Genomic DNA, 26,048 nt, shown 5'->3' on the forward strand with positions numbered 1-26,048 from the left:
ACGAAGGTAGCAATTAATGTAATGATGAAGAACGAAGGTTGCAATCAATGATATGTACAATAAAAATACCAACGGAAGACATGAAATCAAGGTAGCAATCAATGGCATAATGCAGAAAGAAGGTAGCAATCACTGTAATGAATTGGAAAGAAGGTAGCTATCAACATGTACAATAAAAGTAGCAACCAATGACATGTTCAAAATAAAGGTACAGGTAACAATGATATCACGTAAAACGAATAAAGGTAACAATCAACAACAAATAATGATAGCAATAAATGACATGTAAAACAAATGTAGCAATTAATGACATGTAAAACAAATAATGATAGCAATAAATGCCATGTAAAACAAAGGTAGCAATAAATGATATATAAAATAAAGGTAGCAATAAATGACGTGAAATAAAGGTAACAGTATATGACATGTAAAACAAAGGTAGCAATCAATGACATGCAGAATGTTATGTGGCTTTAATAGTGGCATTTAGACAGGTAAGGTCTCCACTGATAAAGGCCAAGGACAATGTAATGAATATTGAAAACAACTATGGCATATTATGTTACAAGCGCTTGTTACAAAAGTATCACTATAAAGGGAATTTTGTCCATAACTCCTTTTTAACTCCTCACAATGAAAAACATGTATGCCTCTTAACGAAAGTTCACTTAAAAAAACAAGAAAACGAGCGACTTTTGCTGCTAAAGATACTTGCAATGGGATTTCCCCTTGCAAGCACAGTTGTCGTTAAAGCGGTATAAGCACCGATAACCACGCGGTGCAACAGTACCATTTACACAGCAAGCATAGTTTATGGGGCTGAAAAGTCAGTAGAACATCTCGGTTAGTATAAACATGCTATAACTCAACATTCAACAAAGATACTTGCAAAGTAAAGTAAAATCCATTAACTGAATGGTTTTTACCCATCAGAGTGAAGTAAAATGAATCTTACCTGCTTTGAATTTTATCTCGAACTTTGACCCTGAAGTCGCACTTTTCATTACAGCATTTGTCGCCTATGTAGCCAGCACCACATTCTTCATTCTTGTCCAGACGGCCATTAGCACATAAACCCTGTCCTGGATCCAATGCCTCTTTATTTACTGTTAAGAAAAATTAATGAAAAGCAAAAAGACCTTGAACTCTCAGTGGGATGTATATATCTAGTTTGCTCATTAAAACAAATATTGAGTACTTATTTGATTTGCTATTAGAATCTCGCCAATATTCATTGACTGTCTAAATTTTGAATTTTTTTTAGAAGTCTGCTCTATTTGAAATTGACAGTGTTTAAACAGAAATATACAGTCCTGAACACAGTCGGACATATGTTGCTGCATTGAATGAATACATGTCAGGTTCCTGCTCAAACCTCAGACTATGAGCAACTTTTCAATGACAAACTAGTTTGAGTAGTATGAGTAGTTTTAATGTTCTCATTTTTAATCCACCCCCAAAACTACTATAGGTCATTTATTCAATTGTAATGACCTATCAAACAAATAATGGCAGATAAGATGATAAGTGAAAACCAATATGCCACGCCTTTTTGTTCAAACAATGTAAGTTAACATAAAAATGCTGCAAAGTATAAAACACATACATTTAACACAGTGTACCTTTAAAACAGTCATATCCTTTCATCATCACAACTTGGTAAATGTACTGTCTACTACACGCCGAAAAGAGCTAAAAAGAATTGTACAATGTCATACATTTTGCAAACAAAACATGGTCTTTCATTACTTCAGTTGGAGTAAATAAATCAAAAGAATTGACATGGGAAAAACATGACAGAGGAAATGTGGATGCATTAGAGAGATGGAGTGTAGAAGTGTGCAATGTTTAACACGTCTGGTCTACCTGATTATTTTTTCATATCCATAAACGGCGGAGCGATACATGATAAAGCGGCCCCCCTCTGAAGTGGAGGGGGCGCTGTTAGTATCGGGGTAATGTTTCTTCCCCCAGTTATAACCAACAATTTTACAAGTAATAAACCTGTGTATTAGGATTCAATCAAGTCATTGTAATAGAAGGATACTCTAAAGGTATTTCATGTGGCTGTGGATTCTATTTAGTTTTAGATGTAAAAAGAATTAACAGTTATACTCACCAAAGTCTACAAATATAAAACAAAGAAACATTATTTTGATACAAACAGTTTGATTGATAATTGACAAAGTACCTATTTATGTACATGAATAAAATTTACTGAAAACAGCTTTATCAAATTTATTTATTTATTCAAATTCATTTAAGCGTAAATTGCAGAACGCTTTAAAATTCAGAGTTAAACCATTTACTTAAAAATAAATAGTTAAGCACGTCTTATAGGACAGAAACCCCATTGAAATTAATAACAATAATAAAAAAAGATATACGTAATTAATTTCAATGTCAAGTTATATTTCTTATGAGAAATTGCTATTGAAAATGATATCAAAGATAATGCATATCTAATGCTTTCATGGATTTAAACGAACGCTTGACAGACCGTGAGCTGTAGTGATGGTGGCTTGGTGGATGAGAGCTTGGCTTTCATCAGGATTACGGTAGGTACTAAGTCCAGTGTTTGCTGCCATTTTATTACCATTTCTATAAGCTACTGCAAAACATCAGTATGACTATCTATGATATGCAAATGGATAAACTCAAACAATAAGACATTTTTAACCCTTTGTAATTCTGTAAATAAAATTCATGCATTATTTACACAGCTGAATACACACAGAGAAGTCACCTTAGAGTAATTTTTCATGAAAAAATGAAAGGTAAAAATTGAAAAATAAATTCATAGAAAGGACTGTGAGCTTTACAAAACAAAACACAAAAAAATACATGACCAGTAAGAATCAATTTAGGTGGATAGTTGATCATCAGTTTAGATCAAAATAGAAAAAAAATCAATAAATGTTTTAAAAGTTTAAAAAAATAATATTCCTTAACCTTTCATCTCTCAATTCAAAGTGTGTGCAGAATCATCATAAAATAACTAAGAGATTTGTTCACAAAAAAAACCTGAAGTGCCTTCAAGAAAGTCAACTCCAATTAGCAAACATATATACATGTATTTACCAATAAAAGTACTGAAGATTCTGATGTCAAACTGCTCAAAGAGTTGATTCATTGCACTTTCAATACTTTAATGCACCATTTAACTGGTCTAGGACAATGTCAGAAGATCATACCAAGATTGACAAGTAAACAATTCCAATGCTCAATGTGCAATACTTTCATGCATGGTTCTTGTTGTAGTAGAGTTAAAATAATTAACATAAAATACACGGTTCTTGTTGTAGTAGAGTTAAAATAATCAACATAAAATACACGAAAAACTAAAATTTCTGAGACATTTTTCCATGCAAAGTTACAAAACTACTGTGAAGTAAAGAAGCACACTCCCGTAATATATATAGTGAGACTGTTATTTTAACTTCCTTGGAAAGTAAAAGGATTTTTCTTTTTCATTACACGAGTCATTAAAGCCATACATAGACAGTGGTAACAGTCAACTTTTGGAAATCTTACCTTACTCTATTTATATACTGTAATATATACATCAACATGGAAGTTTTTTTAACCACATATGATAATAACACCATGTTTTTACTGTTTTAGTGATTGACCAATCGTAGAGAACCACATAGATTTCAACCCCAAAGGGTAGTCGCTTTCGAATTTCCAAGTCCTGTGTTTTATTTACGCTATATCATATACAATTACAGAAAGACCCATATAGCTGTATTTCACCGATACATTTTCTATGAGCGATTTTTTGACATTAAACATCAAAGCTTAGTATAATACAAGTAACCATAAATAAAACAAACAGAATGTATTCAAACCCTGCATTGACTTGCAACACTATTCTCTCTTCAATTATGAATTCTGATGTGTATCTAGATAATGATTTTTGTCTCTTAAATGAAGTGATATCCATTTGTTGATTACCTTTATTTATTGTACCCCTGTGGATATTCTCTGTGCAAATTACAACAAATAAACATGTTACTCTATCTTACATTGAAATTGTTTCCGTTGTAACCCTAGTCTTTACATTAAACTCAAAGTCCGATTACTCTTATTTGTTTACCATCGAGAAAATCTGCATTGCCGACAAATGAAGTGTTTTTCGGTATAGTAAAATATATATTTACTGACTATTGGTCGATAGTAAGTTTGTCATCTTCGACGGTACTTATTTCCCTCGCCTTCGCCTCGTAAAATTGCTGTTTCGGGGGCCAATAAACTTTTTAAAAATAGCCAGTTAATAAGTTTATGATTTACATTTCTTACAAGAGATTAATAGACTTAGCCTACAATAATTCAAACCGGACAAAGAACATATTTACGATGACAAATAGGGGAAAAATTGAGAGAGAAAAAAGAAAACGAGTGGCTGCAGTACTTTTCCGTCCTAAATTCGTCTTAAAAACGAAGTCCTGTACTGTGTGCAAGTAAAATCGGAATAAGGAAATTGATCACTTTGATAAAACGAGACAACTATTGTGCGTATATATCTACGAAGGTTTTATTTTTTTTTTTTAACAAAATTATGTGCGATGTTAACCTTTTGTAATAGAAGCGTTTGAACAGTAACATCAACACTAAAGAGCTATAAAATTGTTAAAGGTTCAATGATTTTTTTTCTAGATTGTTTTGGGTGTGGTTATCAACATCAATATATCTTGGGGGGGGGGGGGGTTAAATAAAATTATTCCATTTCAATCTCGAACGTTCGTCAATAGCACCGTCTTTTTTTATCAGAATCATTTTTCAAGGATCACTGTGAACGACTTTTCCGACATAAAGTCTTCACCTGATCTATATTTTTAAGAGTTTGTGCATTCAAAATACCAGAGTCATTTAGTATTTTGGGATAATTGGATAATCTATTTGCCGAAATGAAGGTTTCGCCTACAATCAAAAAAAGTACTCTACCCATATTTTCAATACGTGAAAAAATCAGTACCATTGCAAGTGTTTCTATCTTTAATCATGTTTTTAATTAATACTTGTGAACATTGTGCCTTTTCTTCACATAATGTTTTGCGAAAGCATTAGTCTTTTGAGTACAAAGGCCAATATCACTTCCGCAGTTGCCTTTTGCATAGAGGAGTTGATTCAATGCATTCCTTGTTAGATTATATATGTGCGCATTAGGCTAAGATCTAAGCATAGATATTCAATTTTTTCACAGTGTAAATATAACCGCACATCAAGGCACCAACTGACACCAATGAAACGCTTTTTAGCAGAATGGTAACTGAGCGCGGTTTTTCATGACACGAAAAAATCACGGATCCTATAAATACTTTAAAAGATGTCTGCATTTAAAATACCAGAACCAATCAGATTATTGTATAAATAATCTGCATAAACGAAAGTTGTGCCAATGATCGGATTAGCATACACTACCAATATTTAATATTATAAAAATGATAAGTTCTTATACAAATTATTATGTCTCTATTAAAGGGGCATGGTTACGATACTGGTCAAAATTATTTTTTCGATAAAAATGTCTACAAAGCTTAAGTAATGTATTTTTAATATGCAACCAAAATTTGAGTGCCATTCATTAAGATTATGAGCGAGTTACAGAGTTTCAATTCCTAGCTATGTAAACAAAGCTTTTGTTTACATTTTGAATGTTGAAGTAGAAGTTCCAGTTTTAGACCTTAAAATGAATGTGTTAAACGTCAGAGAAACTGTTTCTTTATGCTTAAAATGAATAAAATAATAGATAAAGCAGCTTGAAAAGGATTGTTTCTGGTATACTGAACTTATGTAAACAAATACGGGGCACGAGCATTGTTTACACAAGGAATCGTGAGCCCTGTATTTTGCTTATAACTTTGCGCTGAATCTCAAATTTCATCTGATTATTTGAAATAAATTTCTAAATACATAGTTATTACTAAATAAATAAATCAGAAAAATATCGTGACCATGTCCCTTTAATACCAGTCATCATTAATGTGTCGATTCTTTAAATAATATCTTTAAGCTTTGGTGTCAATGACCTAATGGGTACACAATTCCACTTCACATCTGCAGCAGCCAATTGCATAGATGAGTAAATTTAATGCACTCCTTGTTTGGAAGAGAAAACACATAATATCTATGCATTAAGTTTCGGTCTTTAAAAATATATATTATCAATTTTTTTTACAGTGTGATTCATTTATGTAAACCAAAATACTCATAGAACGTGCACATATCTAAATATGTTACCTTGATTTTTCAGAAACTGCAATGATATTTTACATGAATACGTCACTAAAAGGTCGCATAAACACTATGAAATGATTGCAATTACATTGTTGGGAATCTATTTTACAATTTATGTCCACTTTCTTTGACTTGAAAATAATGCAATTACTTACACATGTATTTACTTAAACAATGGTTATTGGTTTATTAATGAAATCAAGGAATGTTTGGTTTTTGACATACTGATGCTGACTTGTGTAAAACAAAAATTAACTCCGATTGCTATTATTCCCCATATATTACTAAACATTTGTTCGTGGTGTCATGTTATTTTAATATAATGACATATTGACACATTAGTGTTTTCTCTGCAATATGAAAGGGTTTTAACCTGAATCTTGATTATTATTTTTTTTTTAAATTTTTTGTTCAGAAATATAGTAAACAGATGAAGCAGTATTTTTAACTTTTATAAGTGGAATGAAGGCCGTAAAGTCGGTTTTCCCGGCATGAAGTGAACACGTGATTATTTTGTAGATACAGAGTGACTGTAGCTCCTCGTAACATTTAAATCACAAAATGGCTACGTAAAGGTAGCTTGGTTCTTTCCTTGAAGAAAAAGATACATCAAAAATGTACGTATCTGAAATTAAAATATATATAATAGTGTAATTAACGGTTGAAATTATGACAGACTGTCAATATCCAATTTAAAAAAACAAAACAACAAATCAAACTTTTGCAATGACTTATTAGTATATGAAGATCATTTATCACTGTATATCAGATCAACAGTAAATATTGATTGATAGATGTATGAAGAACAATAAAAGTATGTATAACGTTTATATATGTAATGACAAGGTACTTCCGGGTAGAACGATTCGACCTGGTTAAAAAATCAGTAATTGGTTAGTTGTATATATTATAAATACTGAATAGTTTAACAAATTTCATTACAAATTAAATCTGCGAGACAAAAAAATCGAAACAACTTACATGACGTGTAAAGTGGAGACAATTAAGGTCTGAGACTGAAATCATGAATGTGAAAGGAAAAGGGTGGGTGCTAACTATGTAAACCGTTAAAACAACTTTTACTGTGATTTCATCCATAATCATTGAATACCAGTTTTCGTGGATTTCATTGTTCATATAATCCACAAAATTAAATGTTGATTGAAGTGTGCTTTCTATTAACATTTTTTATTGATTATGTCATAGGCCAAGAATTTACATATCCTTGAAACTGTGATTTTCACTTGATCCACAAAAATTGATACCCACGAATATTAATGAAACCACCAGTAATTGCCCTGTCTGATAAGCTTCTGAAATGTGATTTTTTGAAGATTAGTGACCACAGTTTTCATTACACGAAGTGGTGACTTGACCTATTTTTTGAAAGGTGTCTGCATTGAAAATACCAGAGCCACTCAGATTATTGAATTATCAATCCGCAGAAATGAAAGTATCGCCTATGATCGGAATAAGATACACTACCCATATTCAATATTACGATAAAATGAGTCCATATGCAAGTTTTTCAATCTCTATTAAAACCAGATAACATTGTTTTGTTGTTTAAATAATTTATTTAAGCTCTGGAGTCATTGATATTTCGGCAGCAACGAATTTCATAGAAAAGTTGATCAAATGCATTCCTTGTTTGGAAGAGAATATATATATGCATCTAGTTTGGACCTTAAACAAGTATATTAATTGTCTTAACATTGCCAATCAGTACTGTATATAAGGGCATCCACTAACGTATTTATAGAACGTGCACATATCGAAACAAGTTTCATTTATTTTTACAGAAACGGAAATAAATCAACAAGAGTACACCGCAAAATGGTTACATAAGCACTTTTTTATGATTGCACGTTGCATTGTTGTGAATCTATTTATTTTCTTTGACTTAAAAATAGTGAATCAACATTGCATTTACTTAAACAATGGTCATTGGTTTATGAAAGTAAGCATGGAATTTTTTTTCCCCACTTATGCCTCCTAGTGTAAAAAAATTATGGACAATTAGTAACCCAAACTGCTATTTTTCCCCATATATTACTAAATACTTGTTTGTGGTGTCATTTATTTTTATATGATAACATAAAGAGACTTTATTGTTATGTTTGTCAAATGAGTGGACTCTTGATTTTTGCTTAGTTTCCTGTTCAGCGATATAGTGAAGATATGAACCATGTTGTGTTTTTCTTTTTCATAAAGGAAGGAAGGACCCTAAACTCGGTCTCCCCGGCATGAAGTGTTCACGTGATTGTTTTGTTGATATAGAGTGATTGTAATTCTTTGTAACTTTTAAATCATAAGATCGCTACGTAAGGAGCACATCTTTGCTCAAAAAAGTAACATCATAACTTAATAAGAGTTAATATATTAAATGCAACCTTAAACATAAAAGATATGTTCAACATTTATTATTTAACAGATTTTAAAATGGTATTGACTTCACTTTTAAGTCATTTCGTTTGGCCAAAGTATACGCTCCTATCCCTCTAGGACGAAAAAAAAAGTGTTTTTATCGACATTTAAATACAATAAAGGTCAATAATTGCTTCAAAGTCCTTTAAGTGTAATCTATATATTGTGAACAACCCTCTTAGTAGGCTGAAGACATTGAAACAAGTTCCAAATCAGATCGTTTGGTACATGAACCATAAGAATTAATGACCAATAGCATTAAGTTTTAATTGTTTGGATAAATTTAATATCAAAAAATCATCCGAGAAAAAAAGAAAAGAAAAAAAAAACCCATAAATTAAAGAAATCAAGAAGTTTTTCACCAGACGTGGAAACACCTAATTCTTACAAAAGTTATTGCAGAGCAAAACATGCTTCTCCTCAAAATATGTGAATGTCACTTATCTGATTAGTTGGATACAGTCAAACATTTCCCTCTATATAACAGTTGACCTTTTCCCTTCTTTTTCTTATATCATAAAATAAAAAGGAAGCTTGATATATAATTGCGATGATAATAAAAATATCACCTGTATCTTGTATTTTACTAAGACGGTAGATGTGCTGATTATCACAAAGCGTGCGTGTTGTGTCCTTAAGCTGATGTATTGTTAAATGTACCACCATTATATGTATTCTTAAATCGATCTTTGTTTCGTTCGTAGAGTAGTAAACATATTAGAAGGACAATGTTCGTTTATGATGACCCATCTCTGTCAAATATCTTTAAATTAAGTTTTAAAGATCCTATCTACGCGAAAACCATGCAAATATGAAAAAAAAACCTGTGCCAGCAAGTCTCAAAAATGAACAGAATTTTATCATAGATTTAAAGGATACCCATCTAAAGTCAGATATATGATGTTTGCTTTTGTATTTGATGTTTCTATTTATAGTAAAGGCCAGTTATGCATTCTGGTTAATTAGCCTCTAAAATCAAGAAAAGTTAAGAGAAAAATTGTCAAATTCAGTAATTAAATACAAAATGTATAAACGATGTTTGAAAAAAATTAAGACTATATTCTTAAAGAGGAAGTTCAAACCTTTAATCGTTACATATTTTTTTTCATATTTCTATTTACACCATGAAGTCCCAAGGATGTAAATGTTGGCAGGATGCCAAGAAATGATATTTATACATTTTTGTCAATTTTTCAGAAAGAATTTTTCAGAAAGTGGTGCATTATTTTTTTTAAAATTTTGAGTTAATAAGAAACTGTCTGATATATTGTTACAAATATATAAAATCCATCTTTGGACTCTCAAGGACTAAAGAGTATTAAATTAACAAAAACATCCCATTTTCAAAGAAAATAAAAATTTGTTGGTTTTTAAAATTTTATTTAACAAGGGATTGTAATCAACTTAAGTCAATATTTGTAATTAAACATGAAAAAAACACCTTATTTTGCTTTTAATGTAAAAAAAAAATAGTTGTAATCATTGTTTCTAATATAATTCTTATTCATTACCTTTGCATTTCATTACTACTGTTAGAGTTGTCTCCCCTGTTGCACTCTTCTGTAGAGAAGCTAAACTATTCAGAATGTTGACAAAACTATACAAGTTCAAGTTCAGGCAAAGTATTGAGAAATGCTGTGAGTGTAACTGTTGTTAATATATATTATGATATTGAATGTTCTTAATTGCACAAAAATTGCCCCATCTTGTTAGTGTTATTCACAATATCACATATTGAAGTTTGATGGAAACTTGTATCTAGTCTATAAACTGCTATTTTCTGTCCCGATATATTTAAGCAGCACATTTGGACGATTTTTGCTCAAAATATACAAACCTGTGATAGAAGTGCAATTAAAATAGATGAAGGTACATTTTCCAAGATAATCTCATTCACAGATTATTAATATATTTTACTCGAAAAAGTACACAAAAACAAGAACTGATTTCTTATAAAGATTTAATTTATTATTGGGTATGTTAAAATTAGATAGAATGATATATCGTTAAAATGTGTCCTGCAGACCCGGTTTGACCTGAGCGTAGCCTGGTCACGGCAAGAATATTCTTTCTATGTTGAAATCATTTGGAATTCACTAGGAATGCCTCGTGCAATTTTTCATCGTTATCATCGGAGTCTGTTGCAATAGACATCACATTTCTTTACGTGTATATTTCACTGGCCATCTATAAACCACCCTTCAGATCTTAAGGTTACACTCTTATAAGCATTAATTTTGATTGTTTGAATTTCTTAAGCAAACAAATACTTGTAAAAGTGAGTAATTGCACCCCTTTTCAATTTGATTTGCATTTAAATTTTAAAATCATAATTAAATCACTTTTATCAAATATAACTATACCTGTACGCAGTATCACTGCAAGTTTTGATCCGCCCGATGGAAGAATTTATAATGTAAGCTATAGTTCATTTCTTCGATCCTTCTTTTTACGTATTTTTTTATGAATCAGACTTTTTTCTAAGTTATACATGTAATATTCATGGAATCTTGAAATGACGCTCAGGGGGCCAGGTTTTTTTTTTTTTTAGTTCGTGAGAATGTATCACAGTAAGTACATCTGAAATAAATTAAAAAAACTCTACTACCTACCTCTCTATTAGCAGTTTATCTCCTCTTGGAAAAAAATAAAGTTTGTACCTTTTCTTAAAATTAAAATATAGTTGTAAAGGAAAAAAGGAGGTGTTAGGTTACCCTTTCCTCCGGGGATCTTAACTTGCGAAAACCGCATATAAATATAGACACAAACTATAAAAAAGTTATCCCAAATATTACTTAAGACACCATAACTTGTTTTTGTGAGATTTGGGATGTTATTCAATCATAACCAATGATAAGAAGACCTGGTCTAAAAATTATGAAGCAGTCTTAGAAAAAAGTCAAAATGTTTGTCTTGTGATTAAATAAATTGAAAAAATGAAATGCTAATAAAATGTGTCTCTATATTATATTATGCTGATATTTACAAATTTTAAGCGTAATTTATGATGTAACGATTTTTCAGGTTTGATATTCGGTCCCTCCACCCCTCAAACAATAAAAGTTCAATTCTTTATACTGTCGGACCAAAATAATTACAAAATCTACCTTATTCTATGATTATTTAATGTGATAGACATTCAATGGCAATGGGTTCCACACCACTTCCACATTTTTAAAAATCATCTGTTAAATTCAACAAATATATATTTAATCATTTTTTTTCATTGAGGTGATCTTTTTTGTTTTGTTTTTGTTTTGTTTTGTTTTGTTTTTTTTTTTTTGGGGGGGGGGGGGGGCTTTGAAATTTGGTCCTACTTCCTGAATTAAAAGATCACTAGTTCAAGTATAAAAAAAATGAAAAGATCAATACATGTATCACTATGTTTATCGAATTAGCAGAGAGAGAGTGAGAGAGAGAGAGAGAGAGAGAGAGAGAGAGAGAGAGAGAGATTGTCAATCTGTAGTAAACAATATGTATCAAAGTACTGAAGTACTGACGGGAGTTGATTTTATCGATTATTATTAGTTTTAAAATCAACGATATGTTATTTTGCATGGCAAGTAGTTTATAATCTGTATTTGAATTACGCACATTTTTATAATATGAATTCTCGAACTTTACCGACAAGAATTTCAAGAAAACCACATATGAATCATGTTGTGTAATATTTTAAGATATAATTAATTCCATCAAACTATGTATCAGTAATTGAAATATTTCTAAAAAATTTACACATGTCTGGATCCAAGCAATATTGAACTCTAGTTTCGTTCAACCAGACGCTCGGCTGTCTCCGTTAATCTCCGACTACCTAGAGTGACTCTCTGTTCATCTGAGAACGGAGACAGCCGAGCGTCTGGTTGAACGAGACTAAATTGACCTCTGGGGAAGGAATACATACGACTACAAAAAATATCTAAATCATTAGTACTATTTAAAATCGGACTAATTTCAAGGTATTTATAAATACGTTTCCTTGAAAATTAATTGTTTCAGCATACAGTACACCGAATTTATCTGTTATTTTCAAGATCTAAGTCTTGTCAGCGGTGATGATTTGTGCTTAGGTCCAAACACTGTTTCACTTTCAGTTTGCCAGAGTAAATGCATAGGAGAGTTTTTTTTTTTTTTTTTTTTTTATATATATATATTTTATTCAATAAATTACATTACAAGCGAGGCAACATCTCCGCAGAGACCCTCAGGTATATCGTCACCTGGGGTGCCAGGGGCCCCCTGGATCCGATAAGTTATAATTAATATCAATATTATATATGTATATATTCAGTTTGAGTTATGTCATTAATACAAGCATATAAAGAAAAATATTAATAATACACAGAAATAGTAGTTTTTCTAAATCATCTCGCAGGATGACACATTTAAGTATTTATAATAGTAACATTTTAAGTATATTTGAAATACATATTATAGAAAATATAAAAATATACGTATATAACGAAAAGACTATCTCATTTAAACAAATATAATATGATGGATGATTTTCGTCCTTGAATTAAAAAGAAAAGACGTTCATATAATGAAATACATGTACATATGGTTGCTGCCACAGGGGATATCATCACACATCTTACAGAGTCCTCGTTTTCCCCTATAGCAGCTCCACTGGAGAGACAGAAACCCTCCAGTAGCGTGGAATATAAAATTAATTTATAATTGGAAAGTAAATACATGCATAATGAAAAAAAGAATAAGAAGATACATTAAGACTAGACATCCAGAAGATGTATACATGTACTCATATGCATAGGAGAGTTGATTAAAATCATCTCCCAAAAATTACACACCAAAAGAACCCGGCCTTAAATACTTCAGTACTTTGAGTTTTGTAGTTTTGCCCTGTAATTATTCATTCGTGTATCTAATGGGTACTCTGCCTGTCTTAATGTGTAGCACAGGCAAATAATGGGGTGTGGGGAGTATGTAAGATTTTTTTTAAAATAGTTAAGTTCCATTCAGCTAACATGTATATTCAAATTCCTATTTTCCAATGATTTCTCGTGTTTTAATTAATGGCATTGATAAAAAAAAACCTGTAATGTGTTGAAGCAACCCTTCAGTTCAATAAAATATTGTTGGGCTCGCGAATATGTCGGGTTTTCCCCATAATATACATGTGACAATGTAAAGCTAACGCCAAACTACAGATTCTGGAGAGTTTTAAGACTATATATTTGCGATAGTATTGAGAGTCCAAAGACAGATTTTTGATATATTGTAAAGATAAATGTCCTTTTATAACTAGAAACAGATTTAGTGAATTTAAAGAGCAACTTTCTGACTTTTAAGCACTTAAAAAAATGTATATTTTTTTTAGTTTTACAAAAAATTGGAAACATGCCAGATTCGTGACCTATCTGCACTTAACAGAAAGAATATTTGGGAATTCTCAAAAAAAAAACTTACACAAGTGTATCTTATTAGTGTTAACTCTAAATGACTTTTTGAATTTATATTTAAACTAAACTGAGAATCCTTAACAATAATTTGGTGAATTATGCAACATTTTATTCCTAAAAGGGTCAAAATGCTATTTTTAGTAACAGTGCTGCAGAACAAAGTTTAGACTGATCACATCAAAAAAAATAATTGTGGCATATTATTTTATATAGATCCACACTGTTACACACAACATATGAAGTTGATCAGAGAACCTTGCTCCCACCACCTCTTAAATGGTTTTCTCGTAGACATGCTCTTAAGACCATCTTTTTTTTTACCCAAAGTTAAAATATCATACTTTAAGAAATTTCATATCTAGTTAAGCTAAAAAACATGTTATCACATTTTGTTTGCCAAGTTGAAAATACTATTAAATACATTTACTATTAATGTAAATGCAAGAAATCATATTTTAGAACACGTTTCTTTACCTTAAAGGTTGAAAAATATATTGAATAATATTACCGTCATATTAAAGGTCATTTTTACATCCTAAAGTAAATTGAAAGAAAGCATTTTTTATGAGTAAATTTAAATAAATACACCCAAATATTACTGATATTTTGGACCTCGTTATATTCGGAAATAAATATAATACTTAATTATATTTGACAATCATTTAAAAACCATTAAACAAGCGATTTTTATCTGATGAATGTCCTAGTAGTGTACACTTCAAATGTGTTGGTTTTATAAATGTCTTGGTTGTTAAGTCTTTGAAATGCTTATTAGAGATTTTTGAACTAATTATGTAAATGTTTTAGTTTCTTTCATACTAGATAAACTCAGTTTTGAACACCAGTTGGACACCTTAAACATGTTTTAAACAAATATCAAAAACAAAACAAAAGATTTAAGTTGTCAAAACTAGATAATTGTAAAATATAATGTTTATTAGTAAACTCTGTTGAAAAAACTAAAGATTTACAAAAGAAGTCAAAATGACAAAACTTCTGATAGTTACTTAAATTAAGCTAAAGCAAAAAGGAAATGCGGCAAAAACAAAGGAAATTACAGGGTTTTTAAATCTCCTTGGTCAGTCGTCGTGCATCGTCCGTTACCAATGTTGCATTTTTAAGTTCTTCTTGAAAACTACAAGACTAATTGTTATCATTGTGGTATGAAGCATCTTTAGAATAAAATGGGTGTAAATTTTAGAGTTTATGACTTTACCACCTCAGGACCTCATGGACAGGAAAGAGCAACATTTTCAAAAATATTCTCTGAACCTACTCAAGTTGGGAAAACAACCTAAACGCGTTGTTTTGATGTTCATGTAGCTCTTTACCTTCAGTGTGAAATTTATTACTTTTGTTCTGGAGTTCAGGCCCTAGGGCGGGGCCAATATGACCACAAAGTGAAAATGTATTAAATCTTAGAAAATCTTCTTCTTTACTCACACACATGCTATAGAGTTTGGCAAACATGTCAATACAGTGTTATATCTTAAAAATTTTCCCAAATCCTATTATTAGTTGAGTTAAACTTAACCCGTCTACATAAATTGTGAAATGAATGGCGCTCCAATTAAGGGTTAAGTCCAAGTTCACGGCGAAGTATTTAATCTTAGTAAATTTTCTCTACATTCACAACAGATGAAGATAAACTGTATGCATGGTTTTGATATGGTTAAGCTCCTCTACTTAAATTGTGAAATTCATGACCCGTGAGTAGATCCAATATGGTCACACAGTAAACATGTAATTGGAGTTTATAACATTTTCTTCTGTACTTTCGCGACAGAGAATACTGCCTACGAGGTTATTTATTTATTTATAAGAGGGATATGACTGTATATTGAACTTTTTTTCTAATTTAAGTCCCTTGAGTCACTCAATTAGCCTATTGCCGTTTGTTGTCTGTTATCAATTACAAATTTTTAACTTCCTCTTGAAAATCAGAAGGTTAATTGTCACTTGGTCATATTCAATCCACAATGTGACCTGCACTGTATGCTTGATTGCTTGTAGAAATTAAATGTATGCATGTTTTGTGCATTGTAAATGAAACCGAATATTTAAGATTGACCGTGGACGGCCTGCAGGTTTTTTTCTTCACTGGCCACCGGAGCTAGTGTTTAGATAATCTGAGATCCCCCTCCCTTTTATGTGATATATATGTGACCTTTCCTGGAACTATTTCTCTTCAGCATTGGAGTTTTAAATGAACATGAAAATGATTTGAAAATAATTAATTTGGTATTTAGAGGAGATTTAACTTTTTAACTGTCGGAAACTAACGTTTTAAGTTCAGATGTAGTTAAAAGAATGTTCATACTATATGTAAAGTTGAAGTTGGTATATACAGAGGTGATTCAGTTCAACCTATTTCTATCGTAACAACCGGTTTAAATTGAAGCAAATTTTCCTGAATAATGTTGTGTGGCACTTGTCAGAGACTCAGAAGACGGAGAATAAGTCCAATGCCTAAACAACTTTTATCTATAGCGCTTTCGCCCTACCGGGCTCTTCAGTAGATTTTTTTTCAGTAAAATCTACTGAAGAGCCCGGTTAGGCTACAGCGCTATTGATATAATTTGTTTGGGCATTGGACTTATTCTCTGTGTTATTTCATCCCCGGTACCAAGAAAAAGGATATATATATATATATATATATATATATATATATATATATATATATATATATATATATATATGATTTTTTGTAATTGGCAAGCTAAAAAAGTTGTGTATCAATTTGTTTTCACATTATAATTATACTACTTGGAGGAATATCGATAATTAAAATACACTAGGCTTTAACCCGTGGTTGACATTGCATATAGTATTGGACATTTACGAAATAGATACATCAACACACCGTATTGTTGACATTCACTTAACCAAGCTTTAAACCTACAATAATGCTTTTAATTTCAATACACTCTGCGTAATAGAATAATCTTACTGTGTCTCAAGACAGGTCATCGCCACAGTTAAAATGCCTTCCATCTTCCATATACCTGCAATGTAGCAAAAAAATTGCTGGCGACCGTTTCACTAACGTATCGTAGATCGTAAACGTAGAATCGCTCCGAAACGATTTGGAGAGGCTGTAATTATCTTTCATCTAAAAATTTAATTCATATTAATGAAGAATTCAACATTTTTTCACCAACGTTTTTTACTTGCTTCAAATTTACACACCATGTTGACATTCGAAACTCTCGGGATTTTTCATATTAAATGCACTGAGTTAGTGTTATATCCCGTATTTCCCTTGATAAACAGATTATATGACAAATTTTCAATGAACATTTACATGTATTTGTAATATCGTTTCTAAGTTTATCCATGCAAATGTGATATTGTGGAAACATAAACTAAAGAACCTCCCGTGATTTAGCGTGAATGTAATGTGCATGCGCAAGATTGTAGAATCCAAAAAATGAAGATGATATCCGGATTTTTTAAAGGAGTTTTCGTTAATTATTAATAAGCGAAGATTAACTGATAAGAAATAAAAACAAATTGGTAATCTTCAAGTACCAATGATGTTTAAAATGTATAAAACAAAAGACAGTACTCTTCCGAGTTCTCGGTATTAAAGTCCAAACATTCGAGTCTATCATGTTTATATAGTTGTATAGATATCAATAAATAAGCTCGTTTATTTTCGTTTCATTAATTTAAGGGACTTTTTTTGTTGAATAGAAAGTTTGTTGGCTAACTTGAGGCAAAGTCACATGTAAGTCTGTATGTCGTTGTTTTCGTTGTTGTAATCAGCTTCATAAAGTTTTTCACATTTTCATCTTCTTTCCCAGAACCACTGGGACGATTTCTACCATGAAAATGATGAAATTACTTCCGAACATTACATAAAGGATTTATTTCAATAAAGATATTTATATATGAAAAGTAAAAAAAAAATTAAAAAAAAATTAAAGTTATTTATGTAACTTTTTAAACCTTTTACACCGCATTTGCGTTTTACGACATCTTTAACAAATGTGCAATATCCTGCGCAGAAGTGGCCAAATTAAACACCTGATTCTTGTAATGAAAACCGCAATGAATAACGACGACACTGTCGCATTTTATATTATACATTTCATTTATAAAAATTATATATTTTGCTTTCTTTACGTTTCTGAAAAATTGCAGAGTAAAGGAGGCGTGATGTAGGTCTGACTCTTGGGTCTAACCAAAGCTTGTTCAATAGCAATTAAAACACAAGTCAAAGGCCTTTTATTGAATTGTAAGTTCTAAATATAAGCCTAATAATAAGGTCAGCTATTTTCTAAATATAGGATGGTCACGCTCGCTATTAATATTTTTTTAACGGCTATATACCCTATTGGTATTATTTTAAATAAATGAAAACTTTTCCACATCCTTTTCATATATATTTTTGTAGGAAAAATTGTTAATGCAACACACGAGAAGGATGTCCTTATCAAAATATGAATCAACCCGGGGGACTACACATCTTGCTCGAATTGCCCGGGCTATATTGGGTCCCTGCATTGATGTACTGCGCGAAGTTCTCGCAAAAGAGATATCTCCGCCTGACTTGGAAAGGAAAGTTAAAACGTACATACACCAAAACAAAAAACCTTCTATCAGTGAACAACAAAAACGGCTCGTGTATGGCAAAAACTACTCTGTCTTTGACGTTACATTGCTCTATTTTCTCTTACGTAACATGTGTTCAATTCCTCAACATAAAAATAACTGGGGAAAAGATCCAGAGCTTACTGATAAAAGTGTGTCGGCAAACATAGAACGGGTTCGTATTTTACGAAACGAATGGTATGGGCATGCTACGGATTTTTCTCTCTCGGACTCAGATTTTGAACAGAGATGGAATCATATTTCTCAAATTGTGAAAGAGCTGGAAGGTTATCTTGGGACTGCAACCAAGTACCAGGACACTCTGATCGAATTAAAAAGTTGTTGTATGGACCCTGATTCGGTACAGCCCTACATAGACACACTGTTGGCTGTGGAAGGTTTGCAGACTGATGTTACAAATCTGAAAGGTAACAGAAGAGTTGGTTTAATAAATGGATAATAAAATTGAATTGATATATAATAGAAGCATTAAATGTTTTGGTTAGCTAAAATCTCAATAAAGCATGACTCACCTTTTTTCAAAAAAGTATCTGGGTCTGTGAAGCTATATATTCTTGTAAGTGACAAACAGTTTTTATAAAGCAAATGTAACAAAAATGAATCCAAAAATAATTTAATAAATTTTAACAAATTTTCTTACAGAGGGTTTTGGAGAGTTACAGACTGATGTTACAAATCTGAAAGGTAACAAACAAGTTTGTTGAACAAATGGATCATAAGATTAAATTAATATAAAGTAGAAACATTGATTCTTTTGATTAATTAGCTTCACGATAAAAAATGATTCACCTTTCTAACTCACCTAAATCGAAGGTTCAACTGAGCTTTTCTGATCGCCTGCTGTCCGTCGTCCGACCGTCTGTAGACTTTCCACATTTTTGGCTTCTTCTCTTTAACCACTGCGCCAAATTTAACCAAACTTAGTACAGTGCATTCTTATGGATACCGGATTCTAAATTATTAAAATTAAGGGGGCTAGGGGGTGGCTGCCATTTTAGACAATAAAAGAAGAGCTCCATATAAAAATAATAGAGAATGATAAAATTTTATATTAAAATATATGAAATATTTCTTTATCAAATAGTAGTTGATAGCTTCAGAAATTGCATATCAAATGTTCAAATGAATCTGATGGTTTTATGTTATATTATATTTTGACCCCAGCCTTCTTAAAGGCCTAATCCTATTTTAAAGGGAGATAATTATGAAACAGTAAAACTAAGGTAGGTGTCTTAAAATCTTTTTATCAATAACCAATCCACCAGTCATGCCAAAATTTACATCATAGCTTGTATTTAAAGTAAAAAATATAAATTTTTAAAGTCATGACCCCCACATCAATACAGCGGTCCCAGGAGGGGTTCAAAGTTAAACATATGAATATATGGGTAAATGTATTAAAATCTTCTTTAGAACCAGAATGCCACAATTTGTGATAAAACTATGCAAGCATTTTCAGGCAATGTAAATTTAAAAATGTTTACACCATGACCCCCAGGTAAACTCTGGGGCCCGAGGAGGACTTTAAAGTTAAACAAAAGAATATAGGGAAAATGTTTTAAAACTTTCTTCCCAAGAACTACAATGCTACAATTTGTGATATTACTATGCAAATATTCTCAAATAGTGTTGATTCCTGATTGTAAAAATTGTGATCCCCGAACCATATCTTGAGTCCCAAAAGGGTTCAAATTTAATCATATAAATATGTAAGGAAAATGTTTTTAAAATCTTCTCCTGAAGAAGTACAATGCTATAATTTGTGACTTTACTATGCAAGCATTCTCAGATAGTGTATATTCTAAGTTGTTGAAATCGGGATCCAACGACCAATTATGAGATCATGTTAATCGGTGAAGATACATACATGTATATGTATGTTACTATTTTTAAAATATTGGAATCAAAATGTTAAAACATGTTAACTCGAATTTTCTCATAGAGCAGACTATAAATCGCCTGGGCTGCGTTCAAGATCGTAGCTGCGAGCCTAGCCGCTAGGTCGTAAATATCTAGGTCTATTGAACGGACCGCTAGGTTAGCCGCTAGGTTTCAGATTTGAAGTTAGAAATATTCAACTAAAGACTTATTACATTGACATTATTTGTTAATTTCAAGCGGAAATATATATGTTAAGATTCATTTGAACTAAAAAGATAAATAAGATATCACTATAAAAATAGATTACTAATTGTTACAAAGTGGTAACTAAGGTGGTCATCTTAAATTGGATTCTTAGCATTAAATATTTAGGCTATGAATATCTACCTAGCGGCTAGGCTAGCATACCGTTCAACAACGTAGCTGCTACGTAGCCCTACCTAACCGCAACGATCTTACCTACATTTCCATTTCAATATGAAACTTTAATTTACCTACACTAATTGTCTACATGCGTAATGTATGTCACTGGATAAAGAGAATTAATTAAACTATATTACTTAAATTTAACACGTTTGTGGTGTGTTTTCCCTAGTAATGAGAGCAATTGTACAACCACGTAAATGCACCCACAGAGCATGCATGGGGATAAGAATAAATGAATATTTTAATTCAAATGGTTTTTAACAAGTTCAGAATTTGGTCTCTTCAATTACATGTTTATTTCTGAATAATGCATTTCCCCACACACTATTTTCATTTCGCGAGGGGATGCTCCGCTTTGCGGTGCCTTTGTTTAAAAGGTATTTGGGTGTTTGATGATCACGAAATTAAATGAATAAATGTTACGTTTTCATATGACTGGCAAGCACAGTTTTAAATACGCAAATATATTAACGGATCCAAAATAAATCCATACATTAATAGATTTAATTTTTATTCTTGCAGAGGATGTAGAAGAGATGAAAAAGACAAACGAAAAATCTAGTACTCAAGGTATAGTTATATAAAAAAGCATTTTTATGTTTTTATTAATATTATGTATATTTGATAACATTTTGAATATCAATATTTTAAAAGGGACACCATTAAGATGATCATATGCAATGATATTTAACAATCGGTATTTGGAACACAGTTTGCAAATAGCTATTCAAAATTGAATTGCATTTTTAATTTGGACTTTGAATTTGTCAGGGATTTATTCTTACCTCTATTAATGTAAATAATAGGTGTTGTTCCATCTCTATGTTAAAAACTAAAAATACACTATTTAGATAATGGGATTATATGCTCGGGATGGAAGCATCAAAGTTCCCTAACCTAAGAGCTGTAATTTCATGGTCATAAACTAGTTCTAATCCACTACCACTGTGAATAAAATGGTGATGAAACCCATGTTAAAACAAAACAACCCAAAACAATTTTTCGCCAAATTTAAGAACATTAATTCAAAAATTTCTTTGGAAAATTTTTATTAGCATTTAAAAACAATTGCTACCACGCAGATTGATGGTGACATCGAGAGCGGAAATAAAGGTTTAGATATTAATTGTATTTTTGAAGAGTTAGATAAAAATATTAGAATTGATGAAATTAAAGAGGCTATTGGTAATCTCAAGCCTGGAAAATCCCACGGCGAAAAAGGAATTTTGAACGAATATTTTGCTGAATTTCAAGACTATTTTTAACCTATATTACATAATCTTTTTTTTATTGTATATTAGATACTGTTTTTTCCCAGTACGTGGTCTTCATCAATTATTATTCCAGTGTTTAAAAAAGGTGAATCTACAGATCCAAATAACTACAGGGGTATAAGTCTTGTTAGTAATATGTGTAAGTTATTTACTTCAATTTTAACAGAATGTTATTGGAATGGTCAAAATATAATGATGTTATAACTGATGTACAATTTGGTTTTGAACAAAGCTATGGAACACGTGATGCTATTTTTGCTTTACATTCTATTATTAGTAACAGTCTATGTAAAAGGAAGAAGGTATATTGTGCATTCATCGATTTCAAAAAAGCGTTTGATTCTGTTGATAGACGACTGTTGTCGCTTAAACTTTCAAAGGTTGGCATTGAAGGAAAATTACTGGCAGTTATTAAAGGGGCATGGTCACGATTTTAGTCAAATTTTATTTTTCTGATTTTATTACTTGCAATGCTTTATGAATGCATTTTTAATCATCAAATGAAATTTGGATGCCAGTCGTTGAGTTTTAAGCAAGATACAGGGCTCACAATTCTTCGTCATGTACACAAGGCTCGTGCCCTGTTTTTGTTTACATAGGTTCAATATACCAGTAAAAATCTTTTTATAGCTGGTTTGTCTATCTTATTATTCAGTTTAAGCATAAATAAACAGTTCTTAACGATTAACACATTTATCTAAGGTCTAAAACTGGAATTTTCACTTCAACACTCGAAATGTAAACAACACTTTGTTTACTTAGCGAAGAATGGTAAGCTCTGTAACTCGCTAATAACTCATCAAATGACACTCAAATTTTGGTTGCCTATAAAAATGCCTTACTGAAGCATTGTAAACATTAAAATCGAAAAAAAAAATTGACCAAAATCGTGACCATGCCCCTTTAAAGCGTTGTATCGTCATGTGAAATCCTGTATCGTTGTTGACATATTTTTAAGTGAATATTTTTGTAATAACCTAGGATTAATGCAGGGCGAAGTGTTATCACCTATTTTATTCAATGTGTATGTTAACGATTTCGAAAATCATTTTTTTAAATGCTGGTTGTTTGTCTTGCGAGTTATCTTCCTTAAATCTGTTTCTATTCATGTATGTTGATGACATGGTCATGTTCTCTGAATTTGTGGAAGGTTTACAATGTCTTTTGAATGAACTACATAGCTATTGTAATACTTGGAAAATGCATGTTAATGCGGATATGTCAAAAATTGTGATTTTCAGAAACAATGGCAGATTAAAAGATAGTGTGTGTTGGCCCATTGGTAATGATGTTGTGGAAATTGTAAATCAATTCACTACTTAGAAATACTTTTCAACTTTAACAACAAATTTACCAAAGCTGAAAAACAATTATCTGAACAAGGTAGAAAAGCATTGTTTCCGCTTAGAAAAAAATATACGGGGAATGTCATTTAGTATAGAAACTTTATTGTCGCCTTTTGATTGTTTTATTGGCGGAATTGTTAATTATTGTTCAAATTGATGGGGAGATAATATAGGTTCCAATATCGAGAAACTTCATACAGACTTTTGTAAACAAATTCTCGAAGTTAAGAAAAGTACAAACACTGCTTATTTATATGCTCATTTAGACCGTGTACCCATTGTACATTACAGAATGTTTAACATTATTTATTTTTGGAAAAATGTCTTAATTAGTGACAATTTTATAATAAGACATTGCTACAAAGTTATGTATTTTAATTGTGAAGAACACGATCATAAAAACTGGGTTTTCGATGTAAAGAAAATTTTCATTGACCTCGGTTTCTTTTTTATATGGACTAACCAAAAAATGAACAATGATATTTTAGAACTTGTAAAACAAAGAATTTTTATCAGGCCAAACAAGTTATTTTTGCAAATGTTGAAAATTAAAAAAAAAGTGTTCTATTAACAAATATCTTATTGGTGGTATACACCTTAATACTATTTAAGGAAACATATTCCCATTACATTACAGAAATATATAACTAAATAACGACTATCGTCACATCGCCTGGCTATTGATACTGGTAGATATAATACCACAAATAGAGAAAATAGGTTTTGTCCACATTGGAAAACGAGTGTTGAATATGAATTCCATTTTTTATTTCTTTGTCCTTTATACAGAACACTGCGCATATTATACATGAAAGAACATTATTATGAATAACCTTCTATGTTTAAATTAATTCAACTTTTTAATACTGAAAATGTTAAAGATCTCTGTAATCTTGGCAAATTCATCTCTAAAAGTATTCTATTAAAGTAGTCCGAGTATCGCACTACGTCATAATACGGATTTTACAATATTGGTTCGACTTTAACAAAGCGTTTTTGATACCCGGTATTGATTTTGCTCAACATCGCTGTTGTAAACAAGGGCAATAATAAGCAATTAGAACGGTAATATATGTATTCTATGAGAGGTAGAAATGATTAATTTTGAGAAACTCGATTCTGTTAAAGTAAAATGAAAAACGAAGTTTCTGATTAACCAGGATCTCAGGTATGCTTATATCTTCTTTGTTTTGATCCCCCTCCCCCCGAATTTTTCTTTTTCTTTTACTAAAACCGGTTTAAATTTAGAGACAGATGCTATTTCGAATTTAACCAATCGTCAATTAATTAATGTTTAAATGATATCTAACATTGTTGACAGATCTAGGCAAAAAACTGTACCAAAATGTGATTTTGCGGATTTTTTCGTCAGGATCTACTTGGTTTAGAGCTTATAGCGTGAAAAGTAATCCGTCAACATATAATTTATTTTACCAAATCTTTTTTCTAAGATGTCAATCTATAGAATAAACACCATGAATTTAAGTTTGAGTCCATAAAATAGTAAAAAAATTACCAAACGCGATACTAGCATTGCATTTTTTGTATTCTATTTTGATACATCAGGTCCATAAAGCGTACTTACTTACAAAAACTTGCGCAAAATTATTGATGAGATATGGCCTAAATAAATATTTATACTTTATTTTGTATGTTCAGTTCTAATTTTCCCAAAATTGGTAATTTTTTTTTAGGAAAAACGGACGTCTGGCAAATTTCATAATTGTCAATAATTTTTGCAAGGGGATACACCCGTCTGAGAGGTGATAACAAACAAACTAGCATGTAAACATACATATTTTCTTTTGTGTATTGCTAGAATGTATAATTATCATTTAAAGCTAAGCTTTTAATGATTGAGCTCATTTAGAGCCGAGTATAGGACTACCTTAAGAGACAACTGTATTACATAATTGTTTGACGTCTTTGGTTTTGTTTTTTTAACCTGTATATATAGTACAGTATATGTTATTATTTGTACGTGCACAAATTCTCCTGTAAATACACTACCACATCATGTGATACATATCTTATACTGATAAGCTGTAAAGCTTAAAGAAATAAAGAATTGAAATTGAATAAACCATCTCCTATTGGAAAGGCTAGTAGATGATCTACTAAAAATACACTAATTAATATTATTTTTTTAATTATTTATGTCATATAAAGATTGTAACTATACATCTTTCGGGTTTCTCCTATGTGGCTTTGTGATTAATTATCTTCATACATGTATATGGTTCAATTAATCATACCTTGTAATAATCTGTTTAAAATTATTTTTTTAATATGTCAGGCCTCAACCAGGCGTCTTGTCCGTATTTGGTTCACTCGAGATTTACAGGGAATTCAACAAAGAGAGGAATGGCACTTGCCAAGTGCCCCTTAGATAAAAGAAACATTAACTGAATGCA

At 31.1% G+C, this 26,048-nt stretch overlaps 1 protein-coding gene across 1 annotated transcript in view; it reads left to right on the plus strand.

Moving 5' to 3' along the window:
- The first annotated feature begins 6,736 nt into the window (after positions 1-6,736).
- LOC136270574 (uncharacterized) overlaps positions 6,737-26,048 on the plus strand; it is a 104,096-nt gene continuing 84,784 nt past the window's right edge. The window contains exons 1-4 of the mRNA XM_066068576.1: positions 6,737-6,857; positions 18,490-19,114; positions 19,350-19,391; positions 21,537-21,584. Of these exons, the coding sequence (XP_065924648.1) occupies positions 18,502-19,114; positions 19,350-19,391; positions 21,537-21,584 (703 nt within the window). The 5' untranslated portion in view covers positions 6,737-6,857; positions 18,490-18,501. The remainder of the gene's footprint in view (positions 6,858-18,489; positions 19,115-19,349; positions 19,392-21,536; positions 21,585-26,048) is intronic.

Source organism: Magallana gigas, chromosome 8, assembly GCF_963853765.1.
Source record: "Magallana gigas chromosome 8, xbMagGiga1.1, whole genome shotgun sequence".
Lineage (NCBI taxonomy): Eukaryota > Metazoa > Mollusca > Bivalvia > Ostreida > Ostreidae > Magallana > Magallana gigas.